Below are 23,341 nucleotides of genomic sequence, written 5' to 3'. Positions count from 1 at the left end.
CTTGGCTCCACTTACAAGGTGACATAGAGTACTGTACATCATCTGCCCTGGCCTTACTGACTACACTTTTATTTGGTGCCGTGTGGAGACTGGGATATGTGTATTGTACGGATCCTATGATAACTGGGGCAGTGAAAATTACCATTACTGACATAAAATACATTGCAAGTAAATGTATGCAATATATAACCATAATAAATATGTGGGATAGAATATATTGGGAAAGGCCCTTCATCAATGTCAGAAGATGACCCCATGCTGTCAAAATGACCCTGTGTCTGTGAGGAGGAGAACTGCATGTACATAACCTTGAGAAGTAGACAGAGAACAGGACAGACAGAGATGCAGGATGAAACAACAGAGAGAGAACGAGAGGAGCATACCTGGCTTGTAAGAGATTCCCGGTGGGAAGAGAAAGCCCTGCTGGGCTGCGGCGGCTGCTGCCAGGGTGCGCTGGTCGTGTGGAAAAATAGGGATCATGAGCGGAGGCATGTGACCCTGGACCTGCTGAACAGAGAGAGAAGCGGAGATCAGAGAGAGGCCTAGCTGAGCTGCAGACACAGAGCAGCACACTGAGGCAGGCAGGCATGCAGGGGGAGAGGAGAGGGGAGCACAGAGCAGATCACAGCCTGGCCTAACACGTCCTGACAGGGGGCTCTGCGGCTCTGACGGCCCTCGTGTGCTCACACAATACCTGGCCCGGCCGCGGTTGTTCCTAATCCCCCAACACTATTTCACATAGGAACATCAAAGGACCCTGCTGCACGCGCATCCCCCCCCAACCCCCACCCCAAAGGACGGGAATTGAGGTTACATTATGTATTTGAGCACCTGTAGAGGGCTGTGTGGTGTGTATGGTGTGTGAACGGCGTGTGTACGGTGAGTGGGATGACCGATGGTGACAGATACAGACTGGTATGGGAATGAATCAACAAAATATCCTCAGTCTGTTCGCTGTAGTGGCGGTGGTGTGGTGAGATGGGAGGCCGAACCATAACGCTTTATACAGACATGTACAAACAGACAGGGACACCCTCACACAAACAACCTGCCACCCTGACTGACAGGGGAAGATGAGCTCAGATATACAGCCTCTATCTCATACTTTTGGAGGATCATTTATACAGACGATAAAAGCCCAGGCGATCTGGTAATTTACAGCAACAGCTTTCGGCCGCTGTCTGTTTGTGATATTTCATCTTAACGTCCAGAGCCATGCCCTGCCCCCCACATATCCTACACGGCTCCTCAAACTGTCTAAACTGTTTCAGTCTAACATTATTAACCTTCACTGTCCACGCTGAAGCTGACTGTACTGTTCTGACTCTCTACAGCAAGAGGATAAGTATGTGCTCTCGCTGTGTGTGTGTGTGTGTGTGTGTGTGTGTGTGTGTGTGTGTGTGTGTGTGTGTGTGTGTGTGTGTGTGTGTGTGTGTGTGTGTGTGTGTGTGTGTGTGTGTGTGTGTGTGTGTGTGTTGTTTGTGTGTGTGTGTGTGTGTGTGTGTGTGTTTGTTTGTGTAAGTGTTTTTGTGTGTGTGTGTGTGTGTGTGTGTGTATTGTTAATGTCTCTTAGAGGCAGTGAATTGTGTGGGGAGCTGAAGCAGACCCCAATCTGACTGTGATCCTCTGCTTCCTGCCTGCCGGTGATAGGGTGCAGCCAGGCTGTGTTGGGCCTGCGAGGGTTAATCTAGCACCGGGCCAGCCCACCTCAGGGGAACCCGCCTGGAAAACGGGTTAATAAAGGTCAGCCCCCAAAATAAACACTTTACAGAATGTTTCTCCATTCATCCCTCTTTAAAATCAACTTGCAATAAAACGGGTCTGGGTGCAATTACTCCCGCAGCATTGGGGCATGAAATCAACCTGCTTTGAGCAACGACTTTTCCCCCACGTTCTAGCTGAGGTCTGCTTATGATCTCTGTCTGCTCCCTGATCTGGTGCTGCAGGGCCCGTTCCCCACCGCTATATGTCCTCAGGACCACTCTATCGATCTGGCCAGAGGTGCAGAGGTAGACTCAAAACTAAATACATAACACTTTCTGTCTACGGAGCTTTTCAACAAAGTGCAAGTATAGAAAGTACATTAGAAAAGGAATGGAGAAGCATGTCATTTCCTTTTTTCTTTCCTGTAATCTGAAAAGTATTTCTGTAAAATGTGCTGCGGCTGGAGAAAAGTCAATAACCTGGGAGACTGGTGGAAATGACCTTAAATAAAATGTATTTTTTTGTGGAATTGGTGTTCCAGGTTTCTAGGCAGAGGGGATGAAAGATGGCCCTTGGCCCCGCATGTATAGAACATATGGAAAAATGAAAATAATGAATGTCCCAACATGAGTTAGAGCCAACGACAGGTGAACAGGTACACTGGGGAACAGGGCCTGCCCTGTGTTGGAGTGTTCGTTCTATAAAACCAGATGAAGTAAGTACTGTACTCACAGTGCAGAGATAGACTCTCTCCCTCCCGGTAATGTCAGTCTACCCCCAGGAAGGTTATTAAGGTTAGTCACAAACATAATTGCAATTAACCTTACTCGCACTAAACTAACAAAACGAATCAGGCTAAAGCCAGGGTGTTACACTGAAACAGCTGCTCCAAATGCAGAACGTAAGTATTATTGTAATAAGCTGATACACTGAGCTTCATAGATTCAACACATTTAATCATAATTCTATTACTCCATAGCTATTTATCACTGATAAATATTTATCTTAACTATTCCCTGTCATCATTGTTTCAAAAAGTAATATCATCAGTTTAGTTGTCTAATGAAATCAGACGTTTGTTCATACAAAAGACTGAAATAAATGTGTTTAGGCATGTCGACACTAATTACTGTAGAGATCACTCTAGGAGCAGAAGGAGATTCTGTTCAGATATCTGATGCCAGATAATTGGAATCTGAGTGAAAATCTATATCAAGAAAGTACAGTGTCAATCAGACAATAGCTAAACTCATCAAATATCCTGAATGTTGCCTAGAAACAAAGCTGTAAACGAAAAGGGAAATCTCTCCAGTGACAGCACTGTGTTTTTATTGAGTAGATATCACAATAAAGAGATTTACCCAGGCGAGAGGAAATATGGATATGTATCGGGGAAAATAAGTGCATTTGGGTTTGAATGTTTGTGATTTACAGTAATGAGCACTGTGCATAAAACTTTAATTTACTCTGCTAATGTCAGAGAAAGGGAAATCAAATCTGGAGAAGCTTCAAAGTGCCAGCTAATAGTGGAAGTCTAGCCTTCAGCCTGTCAATTAACACATGGCACAGTAGTTCAGCAGACAATGCATTTATCAATTTACACATTATCACTCTCATTTTCCATTGACTGGAAACAACCGTCAAAAAAGCATCAGAAGAATGGCAGTTATGAGGATACACTGTTGATAAATTACAGATCAGCTCCCAGACAAAAGACTTCCATTTCAGTGTGTGTGTGTGTGTGTGTGTGTGTGTGTCAGTTTCTCCACACTTTGTGGCAACACCCAGACCCTGAAAGAGTTACCCTCAAGTTCATCAGCCTGTCGGCTGGGACCTCAAACTATTCCTATTGCCAGGAGGATCATGAGGAGCCTGATAGAATGAAGTGGAGCAGATGTGAGCAGAGCACCTGGGCCGCGTCCTCCCCACTCATTGTTACGCTGCCACTGCTCCCTCTTTGCCTTAGCACTGCTAAGCACTGGATAATACCATTTCACGCCATCTGCCGCAAAGCTTCATTAAAGATACATGAATGGGCTATCTTATGAGGAACAGGTGCTATTGTTAGTCCCAGAAGACTCGGCACTGAGGATCGGACTCTGAATACTTGAGGAAGAGCATCTGTAGTGATCAGTCAGACAGATAGTTGGCTGGGGCTGCTCCCTCTGCCAGCACACGCACCAACAGAGGTTTCCAGGGGTGAGAGAGGCCTCTCAACTGCCTTGCAACATGTATCATCAATTCAGATGACCTGATGAAGTCTGTAACACTCCAGAGTGCAATCTGTTTCGCTCTCAACGATGTGCTGGCATAATGAGAAATGGCACTAACTCTCAGTTTTAATTAGAGTTAACACTGTGAACAAGATTTAAAAAAAAAAAAAAAACTCAAATATATCTGTGAATATAATAAAAGATGACTGAAAATAAAGTGTGTAAAACCAGCTTGAGTATACAGTGAGATTCATTCTAACTGAATCAATGTCATTAGTGGAAGCATTGACATCAGCACTACAGTGTTGTAATGGTTTACAGCAGCAGCTAATCCTGGGGTCAGCCAGTGCAGAGAGCAGAGCCAGCCAAAGGCCTGGGATTGACCATGGTCAGATTACCATTACACTCACACAGAGTAAGAGACATGGCAGACATGAGAGAGAGCACTGATCTTCTCTCCTGTCACACACACACTGACAGACACACACAGACGCAGACACACAGACACACAGACACACAGACAGACAGACAGACAGACAGACAGACAGACACCTATGCTCCTCACTGTCTGGAGCGGTCTTTAAACAGGACCCAGGAGACACCCTGCAGCACTACCGACCCAGCCCAGCAGGCCCCCCCGCACCCCCAAACACTAACACAGTCTGATCCTCACCAAGCGTCACTGGGATGCTGTCCTCTTCCCCTTTTTAAAGGAGGAGGGGAATTGTTTTAACATGTCCAAGTTCCCTCAATGTTGACAAGATGAGACAGAAGACAGAAAAGGAAAGAAAAAAAATTGTGATTTTGTCTCAGATTTTGTCTTAAATGTTTGGAGCTGCTGAGAAGCACAGTGGGAGTCTCAGGTGAAATGTCTAAGCGGTAGCTGACTGACACTCTCCGACGTGCTACCCAGATGTGTTTGGAGGAATATCAGACCTGTATGTGAGGTTTCATCTTTATTCATTTGATTTAAAGAGAGTCACCCAGAGTGTATCAGTCTACTAACATGACGTTGTGCAGTGTTACATTATAAAACTAAATAGTCTGCCACAGCTCCAGCAACCCCACTTTTCACATCTTACCTGAGGAGTTAGAAAATACATTGGGTTGATATAATTTGACCCAGAGAGGATTGGCTCCAGCTGTTACTGTAAGTGCTGATAGTTGACACGGAGTTCCCCCCTACTCTCTACTGAGTCACACACCAAACGCCTGAGAGTAGAAAGCACCTTAGGAGCTCCATTTGAAGGTAAAGCGATCTACAGGAAGCTGGTAGCCCTGGCTTCATCCCCACAGAAAGCACAGTAACTGACACCAGACGGCCATGTGAACTCAACACCCGGCCTGCTTCTGTGCTACTGTGCTGCTGCTACGGAGAGAGAGAGAGAGAGCTGGGCGAGTGCTTTCTGGAGCACAACCAGGAGGAAAATCACTGAATGGAACCACTCATGTGCTCTAGAGTCTGTGCATTACTTTGTTCTAGAGAGGTCAATTCATAAAACAATCCCAGAGATCCCCAAGCACACATTACTCCCACATCACAGGTCATTTATCAGTTAACCGCACTCCTCCAGTGTGACCGCACTACAGCTTTACGCACTAATCCAACACAGGCTCTGACACACACAGAGGCACGGGCACACATACATGTACACACACAGGCACATACACACTCACAAAGACAGAATGTGACAGCACAAAAGGGTGCGCACACACACACACCCACCCACACACACAGTCCAGTGTAGTTGTGTTATCAGAGTCCCAGACATTGTGCTTTGTTTGGTGTGTGATGGTAATCAGGCCAGTGGATCGATAGCGCTGAGCCAGACTTTGATCCCTCAGCCTTGTGGCTAGCTGGTATTAAGGCCAGGTCTCCACCTCCCTCCCCAAAACCTCCCTCCTCTCCACCTGCCTCCCAGACTAGAGAACATTGTTCCCTCTGAAATGTGATCCCAATCTACTACAGAGGTCCAGGTCAGCAACAAAAGGTCGTTGTCCTGGACATGACTGTGACCCGTCTCCCCCTCCCTCGGACCCTGAGACCTAACATTTAGCCAGCAGGTAAAAGATTAACATCGTCTGCCAAAGGACACAAGTCATTCTCTATTCTGCTGGAGAGGCGTCTGAGCAAGAGCCTGACTAATAATACGCGTACGCTACGCCGCTGCTCTTTGACAACAGGGACTGTCTGGAGGGTAGGGGAGGGGCGTAGTGTCCACTCTCCCTCCAGTCTATCTGCAGCAGAGAGCAGGATAAGGTGCAGAGGAATCCGACACTGGGGTGAGGTCTGGCCGTCTGGGGAATAACCAATAGATGACTTCTTGTTCCACTAATTCCTTACACAGTAAAACAAGCTCTCTTGGAATGGAGCCATTTCAATATGTCTATATTAAGTCTGCTGCTGTTAAAAAGCAGGGCAGACAGCCCCCTCCAGCCAGCCCCCTCCAGCCAGCCCCCTCCAGCCAGCCCCCTCCCTCCCCCTGACTGCCCCTGGTTCCAGGCTGGCTCAAGAACTCTGCACTGACTGGAGGCTGCTGTACTCTCCTGTACTGTATGCCACACTGCCACACTGCAAACCATACAGTATGTCAGTACACTGAAGGTTATACCTAAACAATTACAGGACATTTAGAAGTGTGATGTTTAGGTTATGATAGAACAAGTCACATGAGACTTTCCAATCATAAGGCAGAAGATAAGAATAGAATATGATGAAACATACCAGTATGTTGGTGAATGTTACTGATGTTCAGTAAATTGGTTAAAGCATTAACATGTACAAAGCAGAATAATGAAGCTACTCCTCTGAGAATAGACGTGCTCAATGTAGATTCAACAGAAAGTGTGTACTTAATGCAAATTCTTGCGTCTCAAATACCTTCAATGTAATTTAAGTGTGTAAATATTTAAAGTAATTTGATTTGTATTGAATGTAAAATATCAAAGATATGCCTTGGGGTTGAAATGTTATGTAGGGTACAAAAGCTGCTTTCATGATACTCTCTCTCTCGCACGAGGCGAGGACACACAGACACACACACACACACACACACACACACACACACACACACACACACACACACACACACACACACACACACACACACACACACACACACACACACACACACACACACACACACACACACACACACACACACACACACACACACACACACACACACGTACACACCCACACTATCCCCTCTCCCAAATAAATGTCCTACTATTCCAGAAACACATTCTTACATTACTACCACCCCTACAATGTTACATTTCCAGAAAACATGAGATCTGTGTGGATGTTTTTTGTTAGGCACACAATGAAATAGAAGTGAAAAACTCCTATTCTGGCATGGTCTGGTCATGAAATTCAAAAGGTTTGCAGTAAACTGCTCAAATCCATGGGGACTACCTCAAACAGCATGGATAATGACAGGAAAGATGCAAACAGACATAAACAAACCCACAAGTGAGTCTGGGCCTGGCATCATTATCCTGCATATACATCCCACCTCTATGGGATTGGGAATAAGCAGAATGCCTCTGACCCTCACTGCAGGGGGGCGGGTGGAGTTGTAAAAGAGGTCGGACACGGCCTAGTCAGAGAGCCCACCATGACCATGGTGAACAGGCTGGGGGGATGTGAGGAATAGAAGGATATGAACATGTGAAGCGTAGGAGAAAATGTGAAAAACTATTGGCATATGCCTGTGAAATCCTCCAATCCCTCAACATACTGTTAGGAAAAAGGCCAATCTCCGAGGAGCAGGAAAACACATGCTCTCCACATAGCATTTTATATTGAATTATTTCTCTTCTGATACTTCCATGTGTAAATCATCCCTTGTAAAAATATACTTCTGATGTACAGTCATTTTTCTGACATTTTCTCATGTAATTTGGGTTTATTTAAAACCAACATATGATGTATATTTTATTTTAAACATCTACTGTTTCTGTGACACAAAACAATTCTAACAACCTCACTATTGTTGAGACTGGGTGGGAGACTGAGCGGGAGTCTGGAGTGAGTTAATAAGAGACTGCAGTGTGTCTGGTGGTGGGACAGAGAGCTGGCTGGCTGGCGTTGGACCACCCCTAATCTAATAATGGCATTGTCCACACCGCGGTTGGCTGGCCTCTGGGCTGGAGGCTGGTCAGGAGGGGGCTGGAGGAGCAGGGGAGGACTTCCCCTCTTCCTGTCCTCTCCTCTGCTCCCTCCACTCTGCACATAGACTGAGCCTCTGTCTTCACAATTGCCTCCCAGCTGCTGGGGCTTGGGAAAACAACAGAGTGGGCTCTGTTGTCCGGTAGAAAGCACGATTGTTACGAGGGACCACTTTATTACAGGCATATGAGTGTGCTGAGACTTTAAAACGCGCTCAAATGTCATGTGCACACCGAGTGACGGGGAAGAATAATTCTGGAGAAAAAAATAACTAAAAAAACCAAACAATTCTGTGTCTGAATAACGGTGCAGGACAGAACGGGCCATTCATTGTGTTCCATAGGGAATGCTTGGACTCTCCTCCGCCCAAAAACAAAAAGGGTCTTTTTTGCTGCCGTGGGCTGAATGCTTTGCTTTGCCACCCCGGCCCTAAGAAAACACGGGCCCCCTTTCTCCCTGCCGGCTGGCCGCACACACTAGATCCTATTAATGCAGCCCTCTCCCTGTGAGTGTGCCCACTGTGGAGGCCGAGGGCTGCGCAGAGCCAACGCAAAGACAAAACAGTTTGCTCAACATTAGCAGGGAAAACACTGGCCGAGCGGAGAGGGAGAGGAAACTAAGTCAACTTCACACTGGAGGATGTGTTCTCCGTCAACTGATATTTTCCTTTGGAGCCCGGGGTCCAATGAGTGCCAAGTATAAGGCGACTGGCCACCTTCATCCAGGAAAGGATTATGGGGAGCAATAGAGTTGTAAACAGGTGCTTTATAATGATATTCAGAGGTCATAGAGTATGGCTTTATGTATCATAGCTACGGTTGGCCTCGTTTCACTATCAATAATGAGCTGCTCCTGTTAGGGTTATGAAGTTTATTTAACAGTACTGTCTTATCACAGAGCTCACTAGGTTCCCTAATGCCAGGTGAGATGCACTACAGCTCCAGTGATCTGCTGTCTTGTGTTGAGTACTGTTATCACTAGCATTGAGCTACTATGAGAGGCTGCAGGGTCCTGGCATAAATGACTAAATCCCAGCGCTGGTTTGGAATCCCCTCAGGTGACTAATTTAAGGCAGACACTCAGGTGTGACTTTACACATTACAACTGTTCATGTGACAGCCCTTGTCAAGATGCAGGCAGTTCATTAACGCAGCCTAAACAGGCGAGGTGTGGGAACACAAAGACGCTGCGCTGCCCTGCTGATAATTACAAGACCGCTAGGAGATGTTGTGTCATTAACATTAATAATGGAGGCGTGTTTATGTACATGCTTACATCACCAACAAAGACAAGTGCGTTCCTAGCATATGTTCCCCACACAAATGTGCCATTGTGTGCCAGGCAGGCAGCCTCTGTGAACCCATCACATCGTGTAAGTACTGGGGATGTGTATCTTTCAACGTTTACACTCTCTCCAGTTTGCCATTCACAAGCTTGGGCCCAGTGTCAGAGGAAATGGAGCCTAGTGCAATAATTAGGCCACTCAATATCCCCACTCTCTGTGTGTACCTTAACCCTGACCTAACGAAGCCTTAACCCTGACCTAACGAAGCCTTAACCCTGACCTGATGATTGTGGACTTCAGGAAACAGCAGAGGGAACACCCCCCTATCCACATCGATGGAACAGTAGTGGAGAGGGTAGTAAGTTTTAAGTTCCTCGGCATACACATCACAGACAAGCTGAATTGGTCCACTCACACAGACAGCATCGTGAAGAAGGCGCAGCAGACCCTCTTCAACCTCAGGAGGTTGAAGAAATTTGGCTTGTCACCAAAAGCACTCACAAACTTCTACAGATGCACAATCGAGAGCATCCTGGCGGGCTGTATCACCGCCTGGTACGGCAACTACTCCGCCCACAACCGTAAGGCTCTCCAGAGGGTAGTGAGGTCTGCACAACGTATCACCGGGGGCAAACTACCTGCCCTCCAGGACACCTACACCACCCGATGTTACAGGAAGGCCACAAAGATCATCGAGGACAACACCCACCCGAGCCACTGCCTGTTCACCCCGCTATCATCCAGAAGACGAGGTCAGTACAGGTGCATCAAAGCTGGGACCGAGAGACTGAAAAACAGCTTCTATCTCAAGGCCATCAGACTGTTAAACAGCAACCACTAACATTGAGTGGCTGCTGCCAACACACTGACTCAACTCCAGCCACTTCAATAATGGGAATTGATGGGAAGGATGTAAAATATATCACTAGCCACTTTAAACAATGCTACCTAATATAATGTTTACATACCCTACATTATTCATCTCATATGTATACGTATATACTGTACTCTATCATCTACTGCATCCTTATGTAATACATGTATCACTAGCCACTTTAACTATGCCACTTTGTTTACATACTCATCTCATATGTATATACTGTACTCAATACCATCTACTGTATCTTGCCTATGCTGCTCTGCACCATCACTCATTCATATCTTTATGTACATATTCTTTATCCCCTTACACTGTGTATAAGAAATTAGTTTTGGAATTGTTAGTTAGATTACTTGTTGGTTATTACTGCATTGTCGGAACTGGAAGCACAAGCATTTCGCTACACTCGCATTAACATCTGCTAACCATGTGCATGTGACAAATAAAATTTGATTTGATTTGACCTAACGAAGCCTTAACCCTGACCTAACGAAGCCTTAACCCTGACCTAATGAAGCCTTAACCCTGACCTAACGAAGCCTTAACCCTGACCTAACGAAGCCTTAACCCCGACCTAACGAAGCCTTAACCCCGACCTAACGAATCCTTAACCCCGACCTAACGAAGCCTTAACCCCGACCTAATGAAGCCTTAACCCTGACCTAATGAAGCCTTAACCCTGACCTAACGAAGCCTTAACCCTGACCTAACGAAGCCTTAACCCCGACCTAACGAAGCCTTAACCCCGACCTAACGAATCCTTAACCCCGACCTAACGAAGCCTTAACCCCGACCTAATGAAGCCTTAACCCTGACCTAACGAAGCCTTAACCCTGACCTAACGAAGCCTTAACCCTGACCTAATGAAGCCTTAACCCTGACCTAATGAAGCCTTAACCCTGACCTAATGAAGCCTTAACCCTGACCTAACGAAGCCTTAACCCTGACCTAACGAAGCCTTAACCCTGACCTAACGAAGCCTTAACCCCGACCTAATGAAGCCTTAACCCCGACCTAACGAAGCCTTAACCCTGACCTAACGAAGCCTTAACCCTGACCTAACGAAGCCTTAACCCCGACCTAACGAAGCCTTAACCCCGACCTAACGAAGCCTTAACCCCGACCTAACGAAGCCTTAACCCTGACCTAACGAAGCCTTAACCCTGACCTAACGAAGCCTTAACCCTGACCTAACGAAGCCTTAACCCTAACCTAACGAAGCCTTAACCCTGACCTAACGAAGCCTTAACCCTGACCTAACGAAGCCTTAACCCTGACCTAACGAAGCCTTAACCCTGACCTAACGAAGCCTTAACCCTGACCTAACGAAGAAAAGGAAGCCGGAAGAGTCTTTCAGTGGCAAAGCAGATGTACGTTGACAGAAACCTACAGACCCAATCGTCCCAAATAGCCTGCACTGTTTGTGTTCATAACGTCTGCATTTGTTTTAACAGGCCAACGACATTACTAGTCTTGCTGCTCGTCCACTTAGCTTAATTTCCAAACCATCACAGCCATTGCTGAGGTTGTATCTATTAAGCCCTTTTTGTGCATCATTAAGTTTTAACAGGGGCGCGATAGCTTTACTGTTCAAATTGCACACGACTTTATTTAACGTCAGCGTTTCTTCTGCTTCCTGACAAGAAGTCACATTTCATAACTAATTAAATTGATCCCTCCCCCCGCCCAACACAGGCCACTAAACGGAATTATTTGCATCCAAGTGTCAATATATTAAATCACAGGGGCTAATGAGTTGGGTCAACGCTTTCTTTTATCTCTAGTCTTGCATGTGCACATCTTCATCAGCTAACAGTCTCCGTTAACTGGTGGGCGAGCATGTTATGTAAGGCTGGATCTATAGAGCGCTCTCCCTCCCTGGGCTCAAGCCAAGCTGATATGATGAGACGTTAGGGCCCACGAATAATCCCACTACTGCCAGCCTAGCTAACACCGTCTGGAAACACGCTATCACTCCCTGCTCTATTATTCTCTTGCTATAATGCTAGCAGTTGGTCTGGCGCGGCTAATTGGGGAACTTACACATTCCCTTTAACAATGTCTATTTTGGTGCGTTTTGCCAATGCATTAATAAGAGTCTCTTAGAAGATCATTTGCGCCCTGGAAAACAACAGAAACATCTGAGAGGCATAAATGAGGAGCCATTATCGTTGTTCAATTAGCAGCCACCATTGTGTTTATCTAAAGTTCATTTGAAATGATTCCCCATTATATGGTAGTAGTGTGCTTTGTTCTCGCTAAAATGTTAACCAAATAAAATGTTGGGTGCAATTACCGTTCATTGGATTACACGGGCAAAGCATATTGTGTGTAGACTACACTACCGTACAGGCTCCTGAGTGGCGCAGCGGTCTAAGGCACTGCCTCTCAGTGTAAGAGGTATCATTACAGACCCTGGTTCGATCCCGGAGTGTATCACAATTGGCCGTGATTGGGAGTTCCATATGGCGGTGCACAATTGGCCCAGCGTCGTCCGGGTTGTGGGAGGGTATGGCCGGGGCTAGGTCGTCATGGTAAATAAGAATTGTTCTTAACTGACTTGCCTAGTTAAATAAAGGTTAAATAAAACATCAATAAAAATACAGTGAGCCAGTAAATTGGGGGAATTACTGTATTGGCTTGTGTCACATGATCTTTAGATAGGGTGTGACAGGCAAGGAACCTTATTACAATGACTGTAAATAATGAAAACCGAGCAGGAGCCAGAGTGACCTTTAAAGACTATGGCAACGGGCAGAAATGGACCACTTAGGCTGGGGGTGGGTATCTACAAACTGTAGTCAATGACTCTCACTCTTGCATTTGCCCTGATAATCTCCTGTATGTTCCACTATAGGTTAGAATGCTACGAGTCATGTTCAAGGATTGTATGTGTGACTCAGAGACACACAAATAGGAGAGCCACACAGCACACTGCTGCAGTAGAAATGTAGCAGCACACCTACACACTGACTAGCATAGCGGCAGTAGCACCAGACGGACAGAGGGACGGACAGACGGACAGACGGACAGAGGGACAGAGGGACAGACAGACCAGACAGACAGACAGACAGTGCCCATATAGAGGGGAGAGGGATTGTTGCCTTCATTCAAAAACCAATGTGTGACACAAAGGACTCTGTGTTTAATTAGGAGGTCCCTATTGGCTGGGCAGACAGGACCCGCTTGTATAGAGCTTCCCCTGTGAATTCTATCAGCGCTTTGCAACACTGGGACATGGAGCTGCATCCTGAAAATCTCTAAACAGGCTGCTATTCTTTCTCATGTGTTTATGTGGGATTTCAAAAACAGACTCAGAGAGACCGCGAAAGACTGGTAGGTTAATAAAAGCAAATGATGTATTCAGGAATTTGTGGCGCAGTCTGTTCATCAATGATAATGGTGAAGAAGAAAAATGATATACAATTACAGCTCAATGAGTATTTGCATGTAATGGAATGAATTCTACCTTGAGACAGACACGTGTGTAACTTCAACTGTATGCCAATTTCAGCCTTTAAACGCATACACTGTCAACAATGGTTTGATTGTGTAAAGGAACCTTTTGTGTCAACCAGGGAATTTATTGAAAGTTCCCTAGTCATACCCCCAAAATATATATCAAGTGAGAAAGGAAGCTGCTACTGATTAACCCTGTATTGGGGCCCTGGGCTGGCCAGCCCCTGGGCCCTGGACCCCTGGGCCCCTGGGCCTGTCATGCTTCTACTGCTGTTAAATGACCACAGCAGAGGGAGGGAGGCCGGCTCTACGGCCTGGGGATACTGTGCTGCACATATGAGAGGAATCAGCCCCTCACTAGCTCTTGAGCAGGGCCATATGTCTGTCTGTCTGTCTGTCTGCCTGTCTGTCTGCCTGCCAAACAGCCAGCCAGCCAGCCAGCCAGGCCCCTGAGAGTAGAGCCTTCTCTTCAGACTCTCTCTACACCTTCTCTATGTTAACACTCACCTATAACACAAATACAAGCACGGACATATAACATATAAAGACACCCACACACATGTACACAAGTTCTGCAGTATGTGTGAGTTGTTGTGTTGTGGTGTTGCTGTGCTTTATAGGAGTGTGTCTGCCTGGCAGGCTGGGATGTGGAGGTGGTTAGCTAGCCCTTGTGTAATTAAATAGTATCTTTAATCTGGGAACTGTCTGCAGCTATTATCATTTAACCCTTAGAAGTCCCCTGCTGTTCCTCCACACCATTTAAAACCACATGTGAGGAAACCTTTTCCACTTTGAAGTGAGGGCTGACAACAAGGCACTGGTCTTTTCTCTTTTAACTAAGGCAATGGAACTTCTTTAAAGCCAAACAACAAGTACCAACCAGCACACTCTGTTTTCTCGGTAGATGCTATGGGGGGCAAAATATTATGGGGAGGAAATAATTATGTCTGTATTACATTAGAGATTTTTTTGTAACTTCGTATATTTTTGTAGTAACATAAATGAATGTAATATTTCAATAGCCTAAAGTCCAAAATAGCTCCAAATAGAACACAGATCTAAGAACAATAATTCTCTATATAAAGTGAATCTACAATAGGCATCATTCCCAGCCAGAGGGATAAATAGAGATGAATAAAGTGTAGAGTGACTCAAAATGAGTGGATCAGTGGACGGTATAAGTCCTGGGAGGGGTGTGGATGTAGCCACCCTGTGCAGGCTGGAGGGCTTGGTGGAGAGGGGGTTGGGAGATTGGGGGAGAGGAGGTTGGGAGATTGGGGGAGAGGGGGTTGGGAGATTGGGGGAGAGGGGGTTGGGAGATTGGGGGAGAGGAGGTTGGGAGATTGGGGGAGAGGAGGTTGGGAGATTGGGGGAGAGGGGGTTGGGAGATTGGGGGAGAGGGGGTTGGGAGATTGGGGGAGAGGAGGTTGGGAGATTGGGGGAGAGGGGGTTGGGAGATTGGGGGAGATTGGGTTGGGATATTGGGGGAGAGGAGGTTGGGAGATTGGGGGAGAGGAGATTGGGAGATTGGGGAGAGGAGGGTTGGGAGATTGGGGGAGAGGGGGTTGGAAGATTGTGGGAGAGGGGGTTGGGAGATTGTGGGAGAGGAGGTTGGGAGATTGGGGGAGAGGGGGTTGGGAGATTGGGGAGAGGAGGTTGGGAGATTGGGGGAAAGGGGTTGGGAGATTGGGGGAGAGGAGGTTGGGAGATTGGGGAGAGGAGGTTGGGAGATTGGGGGAGAGGGGGTTGGAAGATTGTGGGAGAGGGGGTTGGGATATTGGGGGAGAGGAGGTTAGGAGATTGGGGGAAAGGGGGTTGGGAGATTGGGGGAGAGGGGGTTGGGAGAGGGGGTTGGGAGATTGGGGGAGAGGGGGTTGGGAGATTGGGGGAGAGGGGGTTGGGAGGTGGAGGAGTAAGGGTTGACAGCGGAAGTCACGTGGAGGTCCTTCACAGGAGCAAGAGGAGGAAAATCAGCTCTGAGCTAGATAAGTAGAACCAGACCTGGCCAATGACAAGAGCGTTTAAGGCTGCTGGATTAAAAGAGTGAACCAACAATGGTCTCCATAGAAAACCCATATCAGTGGGATCTTTATATCACTGCTAAACATACGGTGCAACAATGCCAGCTCAGAGTTATAATTATAGACATAGGTAATAAAGTATGGATTGTTACTGTGTTATTGTAAGTGTGAGGACAGACAGACACATTGAAATTGACCTAACAGGGGTTTTCTGATTAGAGCTCCATTCCTTAACCTGCACCGTGTGAAGATAAAGTTCAGCCTACCAGGGAATCTTTATTATCCTCCGTGTGTGTGTGTGTGTGTGTGTGTGTGTGTGTGTGTGTGTGTGTGTGTGTGTGTGTGTGTGTGTGTGTGTGTGTGTGTGTGTGTGTTTGTGCGTGCGTGCGTGCGTGCGTGCGTGTGTGTGTCACTTCGTCTCACACCGTACCAGCTCCACCTTTCAGGAATGCATGGACTGTTGCCATCCCAATGTGCAGGAGATACACGGCAGCTCAGAAGCCTCATGAGAGAGCAGGAATTTCCACCTGGCCTGGATCCGTGTGAGAGATCTGAGGGCAGAAAGGCTGGAGGATCGCGGGGCTGTTGGGGATGGGGCCTGTGGGCTGGATGGCTGGTGCATGGGCAATGACAGCTAACTGTTACTGTGGCCAGAGAGCTGCACTTCATCACAGCACGACAAGGCAGTCCCCCCCCCCTCCCCAAACCTCTCTGACCCCCACCTATCATCACAATCTCCCAGTCAGTTGGCCCCTGTGGGCAGGGAGCAGACCTCCAATCACTACCCCCAATATACTGACCTAGAGTCTGGAGTTGTCACTGGGTTGGATGAAATACAGCCATTAGAGAAACTAATAAAAATTCCTCCAATCCATGGCCATTATCTCTCTATAAAAATATCCTCTTCACAGAAACATGTGTTTGGCCAACAACAGCAGTCACCACCATTTTATTAAGTCATTTCATGGACTGCTACCCATGCTGCTAACATATGGCTGTGCTGCCATTCACTCCTATATAATTACAGAAAGCATTATGAAAGACAGCCTGGGCTCTGACGTTAAAATAAAACTGGATTTGTTGCTATTGGGAAGGAATAAAAAGTGGGTGTGATTGTCAAGGAGACAGCCCCTAACAGTCCAATCGAGTGCCGGTCGATGTGGTTGATTGATGCAGAGGCTAAACAAACAGGCAGAACAGAGCTCTGCTTACTTAGCGTCTATTTCTGCCTTTCTGTCTTCTTAACTCACTGGCTTTCCATGGTCGCATTCACACAGCTTTGATGACTCTGTTACGTAAGAAACACATGCTCTGTTACGGATCAGATTTACTTCAACATTTTGCTTTTAATTGTCACAAGCCTCAAGTTGATTCCCTAATTGTGTTTATCGAGTTTAATACTTGATTCACATAACAGTAATCCCTCCCTGAGCGGAATTAGTTTAACAACAACAAGGGACGACTAGAGGAATAAAAAACGAGAATTTGGGAAAAAAACACAGAGCCTTGAGCTTTAAACTTCTGATAAGCCCCTAACATCGTAATCACAACATCTGCTATCTTAAAACAAGTGACATTGTAATCCCGAAGGACAAAGACTCAATCTCTCTCCCTCCTCTAAGTAGAACTAGATGAAAAGAGAGAGAAGGCCATTCAAACGGAGACTCGATTAAATTGGACTGTGCCTTGTTCCAGACCGCTCTGCCTGTTTCTGCACACCCCTCCCTCCCTCCCTCCCTCCCTCCCTCCCTCCCTCCCTCCCTCCCTCCCTCCCTCCCTCCCTCCCTCCCTCCCTCCCTCCCTCCCTCCCTCCCTCTCTCTCTCTCCCTCCCCTCTCTCCTTCCCCTCGCTCCCTCCCTCCCTCCCTCAAAGAAAACCCCTGAAAGTGCATAGCATGCCAGGGAGGGTGTCCAGTTACGGTCCTGGAGGTTTTATTTGTACTCCTCCGGTCCGGTTTACAATCCCCACTGATGTGATCAGTTACATCATCAATACAGCACCAGAATCTGAAGCGCTTTACCCCTGGAGCTAAAATACAAGCACTTTGATGGTGAGGACGAAGATCTCTAGTAAAGTCCACTGTTCTCCATACTAACAGCAGGGTAACCCAATCCCCCAATGCTGTTTTACCACTGCTAAAAGTCTGCAACATGCAGGCTGGAAGCTTGTTTAGAGTACTAATTAACTCAAAGCTGTTGTATATTAAGAGGACGGGGGCATTTTTAAGAGCAGATAACAGTCCCGCCGAGGTGTCTCGCTACCTCGCCCCGGCCTGCCTCATCCCTCCCCTCATCCCTTTGGTTGGCCATCTTTACGAGCAGCCAGACCAGCCCCAGAGAGGACAGAGTAAAACTGGGTCACGAGGGGAGAAAATGTAATGAAGTAAGCATTAAAGGACTTGGGGTAGGATAAACAAAATGTCTAACATGATCAAACTGATTTGAAGTTGTTGTGAGAGTAATCTATGCTTGATAAGGGCCTGGCGAGGGTTGTAAACAAGCAGATAGACTGAGAGGAGTGCAGCAGATGGTGTAAATATGTGTCTCTTTTGTTTAATTGTAGATATAGTGGTGTTTCATCAGGACAGATCACAGGGACAGAGTCTGGGGAAGGCTGCCTTGGCTGGAGACACAGATCTTTACATCTAGGGGCCTCTCTATCTGTTTGAAATAGAGCCATAGACTTTCAGTACCTCCCCAAGTGTGGTGGAAGAGATATAACACCCTCGTCACTGAACTGCTCATCAAGGGGAATTTCCAGGTAGCACATTAGTCTTTAACCACAGCATGAAAGAGTGGAGTGTGGACCTGTCAAAGTATGATGTGTTGGGGTGCTGTGTGAGTGAGCCCAGGAGTAAAGAGTCTTTATTAAGGGGCCTTGGTCCCAGGGCATAGGGTGCTCTATTCTAGAGGGTATGCTAGTGAGGGTACTGTGCTAGAGAGCAGAGTGAGATCCTCTTTGGTGGAGTGATGGGGAGTCATTTCTCACAAACACTGTGGACAGTGACAGCAGCACCAGAGGCCAGCTCTCTGGCCTCTCCAGCAGAAGCAGACATTGACAGTGGGGCCTTTCTCTTGGGAAGTGCACTTGAAAGAGGGATGTTTATGGCCCAGTACTAAATCCTGCTTTTGTGCTTAATGCCGTGTAAATCCATGGGGTTTGCTTTGCTCCTATGCCTCAACACATCACAGGGACTGTGGACTGGGGAGAGTCCTGGGGGAGTGGAGAGGGAAGGGGGTGAAGAGGGGATCTATAGCCCCCTCCACCATTCAACTGGGACCCTTACAAAGTATGCCTGCTACAGGAGGGACAGATTCACCAAGGGAAAACATGTTGATTTCAAAGTATGGAACTGATAATGAAGCCATTTGTGATGGTGAATTGAGAGGAAAATTGTGTTTTAATGATGTGGGTGTGTGTTGGGTGTGTGTTGGTAGTGAGTGTGTGTAGGTAGTGGGTGTGTGTTGATAGTGGGTGTGTGTTGGTAGTGGGTGCGTTGGTAGTGGGTGTGTGTTGGTAGTGAGTGTGTGTTGGTAGTGAGTGTGTGGAGGTAGTGGGTGTGTGTTGGTAGTGGGTGTGTGTTGGGTGTGTGTTGGTAGTGAGTGTGTGTAGGTAGTGGGTGTGTGTTGGTAGTGAGTGTGTGTAGGTAGTGGGTGTGTGTTGGTAGTGGGTGTGTGTTGGTAGTGGGTGTGTGTTGGTAGTGAGTGTGTGGAGGTAGTGGGTGTGTGTTGGTAGTGGGTGTGTGTTGGGTGTGTGTTGGTAGTGAGTGTGTGTAGGTGGTGGGTGTGTGTTGGTAGTGAGTGTGTGTTGGTAGTGAGTGTGTGTAGGTAGTGGGTGTGTGTTGGTAGTGAGTGTGTGTTGGTAGTGGGTGTGTGTTGGTAGTGAGTGTGTGTTGGTAGTGGGTGTGTGTTGGTAGTGAGTGTGTGTTGGTAGTGGGTGTGTGTTGGTAGTGAGTGTGTGTTGGTAGTGTGTTGTGTGTGTGTTGGTAAGTGTGTGTTGGGTGTGTGTTGGGTGTGTGTTGGTAGTGGGTGTGTGTTGGTAGTGAGTGTGTGTTGGTAGTGAGTGTGTGTTGATAGTGGGTGTGTGTTGGTAGTGAGTGTGTGTTGGTAATGAGTGTGTGTTGGTAGTGAGTGTGTGTTGGTAGTGAGTGTGTGTTGGTAGTGGGTGTGTGTTGGTAGTGGGTGTGTGTTGGGTGTGTGTTGATAGTGGGTGTGTGTTGGTAGTGAGTGTGGGTTGGTAGTGGGTGTGTGTTGGTAGTGAGTGTGTGTTGGTAGTGAGTGTGTGTTGGTAGTGAGTGTGTGTTGGGTGTGTGTTGATAGTGGGTGTGTGTTGGTAGTGGGTGTGTGTTGGTAGTGAGTGTGGGTTGGTGGTGGGTGTGTGTTGGTAGTGAGTGTGTGTTGGTAGTGAGTGTGTGTTGGGTGTGTGTTGATAGTGGGTGTGTGTTGGTAGTGAGTGTGTGTTGGTAGTGAGTGTGTGTTGGTAGTGAGTGTGTGTTGGTAGTGAGTGTGTGTTGGTAGTGAGTGTGTGTTGGTAGTGAGTGTGTGTTGGGTGTGTGTTGATAGTGGGTGTGTGTTGGTAGTGAGTGTGTGTTGGTAGTGAGTGTGTGTTGGTAGTGAGTGTATGTTGGTAGTGAGTGTGTGTTGGGTGTGTGTTGATAGTGGGTGTGTGTTGGTAGTGAGTGTGTGTTGGTAGTGAGTGTGGGTTGGTAGTGGGTGTGTGTTGGTAGTGGGTGTGTTGGTAGTGAGTGTGTGTTGGTAGTGAGTGTGTGTTGGTAGTGAGTGTGTGTTGGTAGTGAGTGTGTGTTGGTAGTGAGTGTGTGTTGGGTGTGTGTTGATGGTGGGTGTGTGTTGGTAGTGAGTGTGTGTTGGTACTGGGTGTGTGTTGGTAGTGAGTGTGTGTTGGTAGTGAGTGTGTGTTGGTAGTGAGTGTGTGTTGGGTGTGTGTTGATAGTGGGTGTGTGTTGATAGTGAGTGTGTGTTGGGTGTGTGTTGATAGTGGGTGTGTGTTGATAGTGAGTGTGTGTTGGTAGTGAGTGTGTGTTGGTAATGAGTGTGTGTTGATAGTGAGTGTGTGTTGGTAGTGAGTGTGTGTTGGTAGTGAGTGTGTGTTGGTAATGAGTGTGTGTTGGTAGTGAGTGTGTGTTGGTAGTGAGTGTGTGTTGGTAGTGAGTGTGTGTTGGTAATGAGTGTGTGTTGATAGTGAGTGTGTGTTGGTAGTGAGTGTGTGTTGGTAGTGAGTGTGTGTTGGTAATGAGTGTGTGTTGGTAGTGAGTGTGTGTTGGTAATGAGTGTGTGTTGGTAGTGAGTGTGTGTTGGTAGTGAGTGTGTGTTGGTAGTGAGTGTGTGTTGGTAATGAGTGTGTGTTGGTAGTGAGTGTGTGTTGGTAGTGAGTGTGTGTTGGTAGTGAGTGTGTGTTGGTAGTGAGTGTGTGTTGGTAGTGAGTGTGTGTTGGTAGTGAGTGTGTGTTGGTAGTGAGTGTGTGTTGGTAGTGAGTGTGTGTTGGTAATGAGTGTGTGTTGGTAGTGAGTGTGTAGTAGTAGCAGGATAAGTAATAGGTGGGTCATAGGAGAAGACTGCTCCTGGCACCAGACTACAGTAAAGCCTTGGATCTCCTCAGACGTCTGTGTTGGGGCAACGGCCTTGACTACAGCCAGCCACTGACCGACCACCCCTACCCAGAGTAGCCAGCCTGTCTGTATCCAACACTCAGCATGGGTGGTCCCTAACCTGACCACACTGTACTGTACCACCTCACCAACACACACACCCAACACTCCCCACATACACATCCCACACACTGGCACTCTCCCCCCTCTCCTCTCCTCCTTCTACCTCTCATGATGTTTTCTTTCTTTCTTTCAGCAAATATGCCATGTTTATTTATGGTGCCCTCGTTCCATTTTTCTTGGTCTGTGTCTCGTGTGAATACTCTCGCCCCTCCACCCCCATTTACATGTTTTTCTCCATCTTCCATAATTACTTAGGGGAGAAAAGAACACAATCCACTTTGGAGAGAAAACGCATGGCAATGACCACCACCATACACACTGACATTACTCCAATAAAACCTTCATTTTCAATCTGAGCTGAGCACAAAACGAGCTATTCTAAGTGCACCTTTATAAATATTATACTCCTGTTCAAGTAAATTAACAAACATTTAAAGGACTAAAACTGAATACTGTATAAAACAAACTTCTTTCGTCAAAACCAGTATCTCCTTTAGCCACCACATTGACGTGATCAACGTTTTCCCCCTCACTAACAATATGCTGTGAATAGTAGCCCCGGTGCTGTCTAAAGGCCTGCCACGTCGCTCAACTGGGATGGTATCATTTCCAAGGCTGCATTTACCAGCCTCTTTCATGTCCCCACCTCCACCCTCCAGACACTTCTCTCTCTACCAGCAGCAGCATGCTTCATTAGGTGTCGCTACTTTCTCTTCTCTCCATCTTTGTTAATTAGGATGTGATAATTATTCCCCTCCGTCTTTACCCCTCCCAATTACCGACGGCCAATTATCATGTCATGTGAATGACGACTGTAAGACAGAAGTGACAGAAGAATGAAGCGAGAGAGAAAGAAGGAAGGAGACCGAGAGAAAGATAAAGGAAGACAGTAAAGTACCAGTGTAATGTCTGTCAGACAGAATCCCTTAGAGGAAACCCACGAGATTAGACATGTGGCCTGTGGTGGGGTGTGGCTGGGGAAGGAGAGGCCAGTGAGAGAGTGGAAGGGTGAGGGGAACACATGAGCGAGCCACTGACCTGAATCTGCTGCTGGAGGATATTGATTTTGTGCTGCTGCTGCAGAAGCTGCTGCTGTTGTCTGGCAATCTGTAGATAAACACCAGAGAAGAAGAGTCACGACAGTCAGAAACATGTTCCTCTCATCTCAGAGTACAGTGCATGCTTATACCATTCAGCCAGGCCGGGGACCGACTAGCAGCTGACACTAAGGAAAACATGACACGGTAACTGCAGGACAATATTTGCAAACAAGAAGTCATGGTGATCTGAGCCCCATTACAACATATCACCACCTGCCTAAAGACATGACAAGTCAACAGTGGCCTTCAGAATTAGGCATAGTATAGCAGAGCTGTCGATGATGTGGCCTTGCTGGCCTAGCTTGTTTTCTGGCTATGTGCTTGCCGAGGAGGGCTGTGATGCACAGTCTGATATGGGGAAGTAGAGATGGAGATTGATGTGTTTACAATGGTGGTAACTGGTGTAGGCTGAGCTGGACCGGGCCGGGCTGGGTAGGAGTGTTCTGTCAGACTCCTATCCCTCTCTTCTGAGTGGCACGGCATCTGCCCGCGAGCAGCCCCCATGTATCCCAGCAGCCTCTCTGTCTAACTACATGCTCGCTTCATTGAGCATGACAACCTAGTTTTAAGTGTCATTTAATTTTCATTTTCAAATATAATTACAAAGTGTTCACTGTAAGATATCAGTCGTCTGCAAATGTGTCAGGATTCATTTGTGCTTCTTCACGAGTGTCAACAGTTAATTACTGTGTCGTGTCTGCATGGCTAAATGACATTCTAACTCTGGGCAGGTTCTCCTCTTCTCCCCCACTCTATCCTACCCTTTTCTTCTTCATT

At 47.0% G+C, this 23,341-nt stretch overlaps 1 protein-coding gene across 1 annotated transcript in view; it reads right to left on the bottom strand.

Moving 5' to 3' along the window:
• Positions 1–23,341, bottom strand: part of LOC135543782 (transcription factor SOX-6-like) — a 94,743-nt gene that overhangs the window by 4,954 nt on the left and 66,448 nt on the right. The window contains exons 6-7 of the mRNA XM_064971146.1: positions 22,503–22,571; positions 384–507 (exon numbers count right to left, since the gene is read on the bottom strand). Coding sequence (XP_064827218.1) covers positions 384–507; positions 22,503–22,571 — 193 coding nt within the window. The remainder of the gene's footprint in view (positions 1–383; positions 508–22,502; positions 22,572–23,341) is intronic.

This window comes from Oncorhynchus masou, chromosome 1 (assembly GCF_036934945.1).
Source record: "Oncorhynchus masou masou isolate Uvic2021 chromosome 1, UVic_Omas_1.1, whole genome shotgun sequence".
NCBI lineage: Eukaryota > Metazoa > Chordata > Actinopteri > Salmoniformes > Salmonidae > Oncorhynchus > Oncorhynchus masou.
Note: the sequence above shows the minus strand (reverse complement) of the source record. Positions and strands in the feature narration are given on the sequence as shown.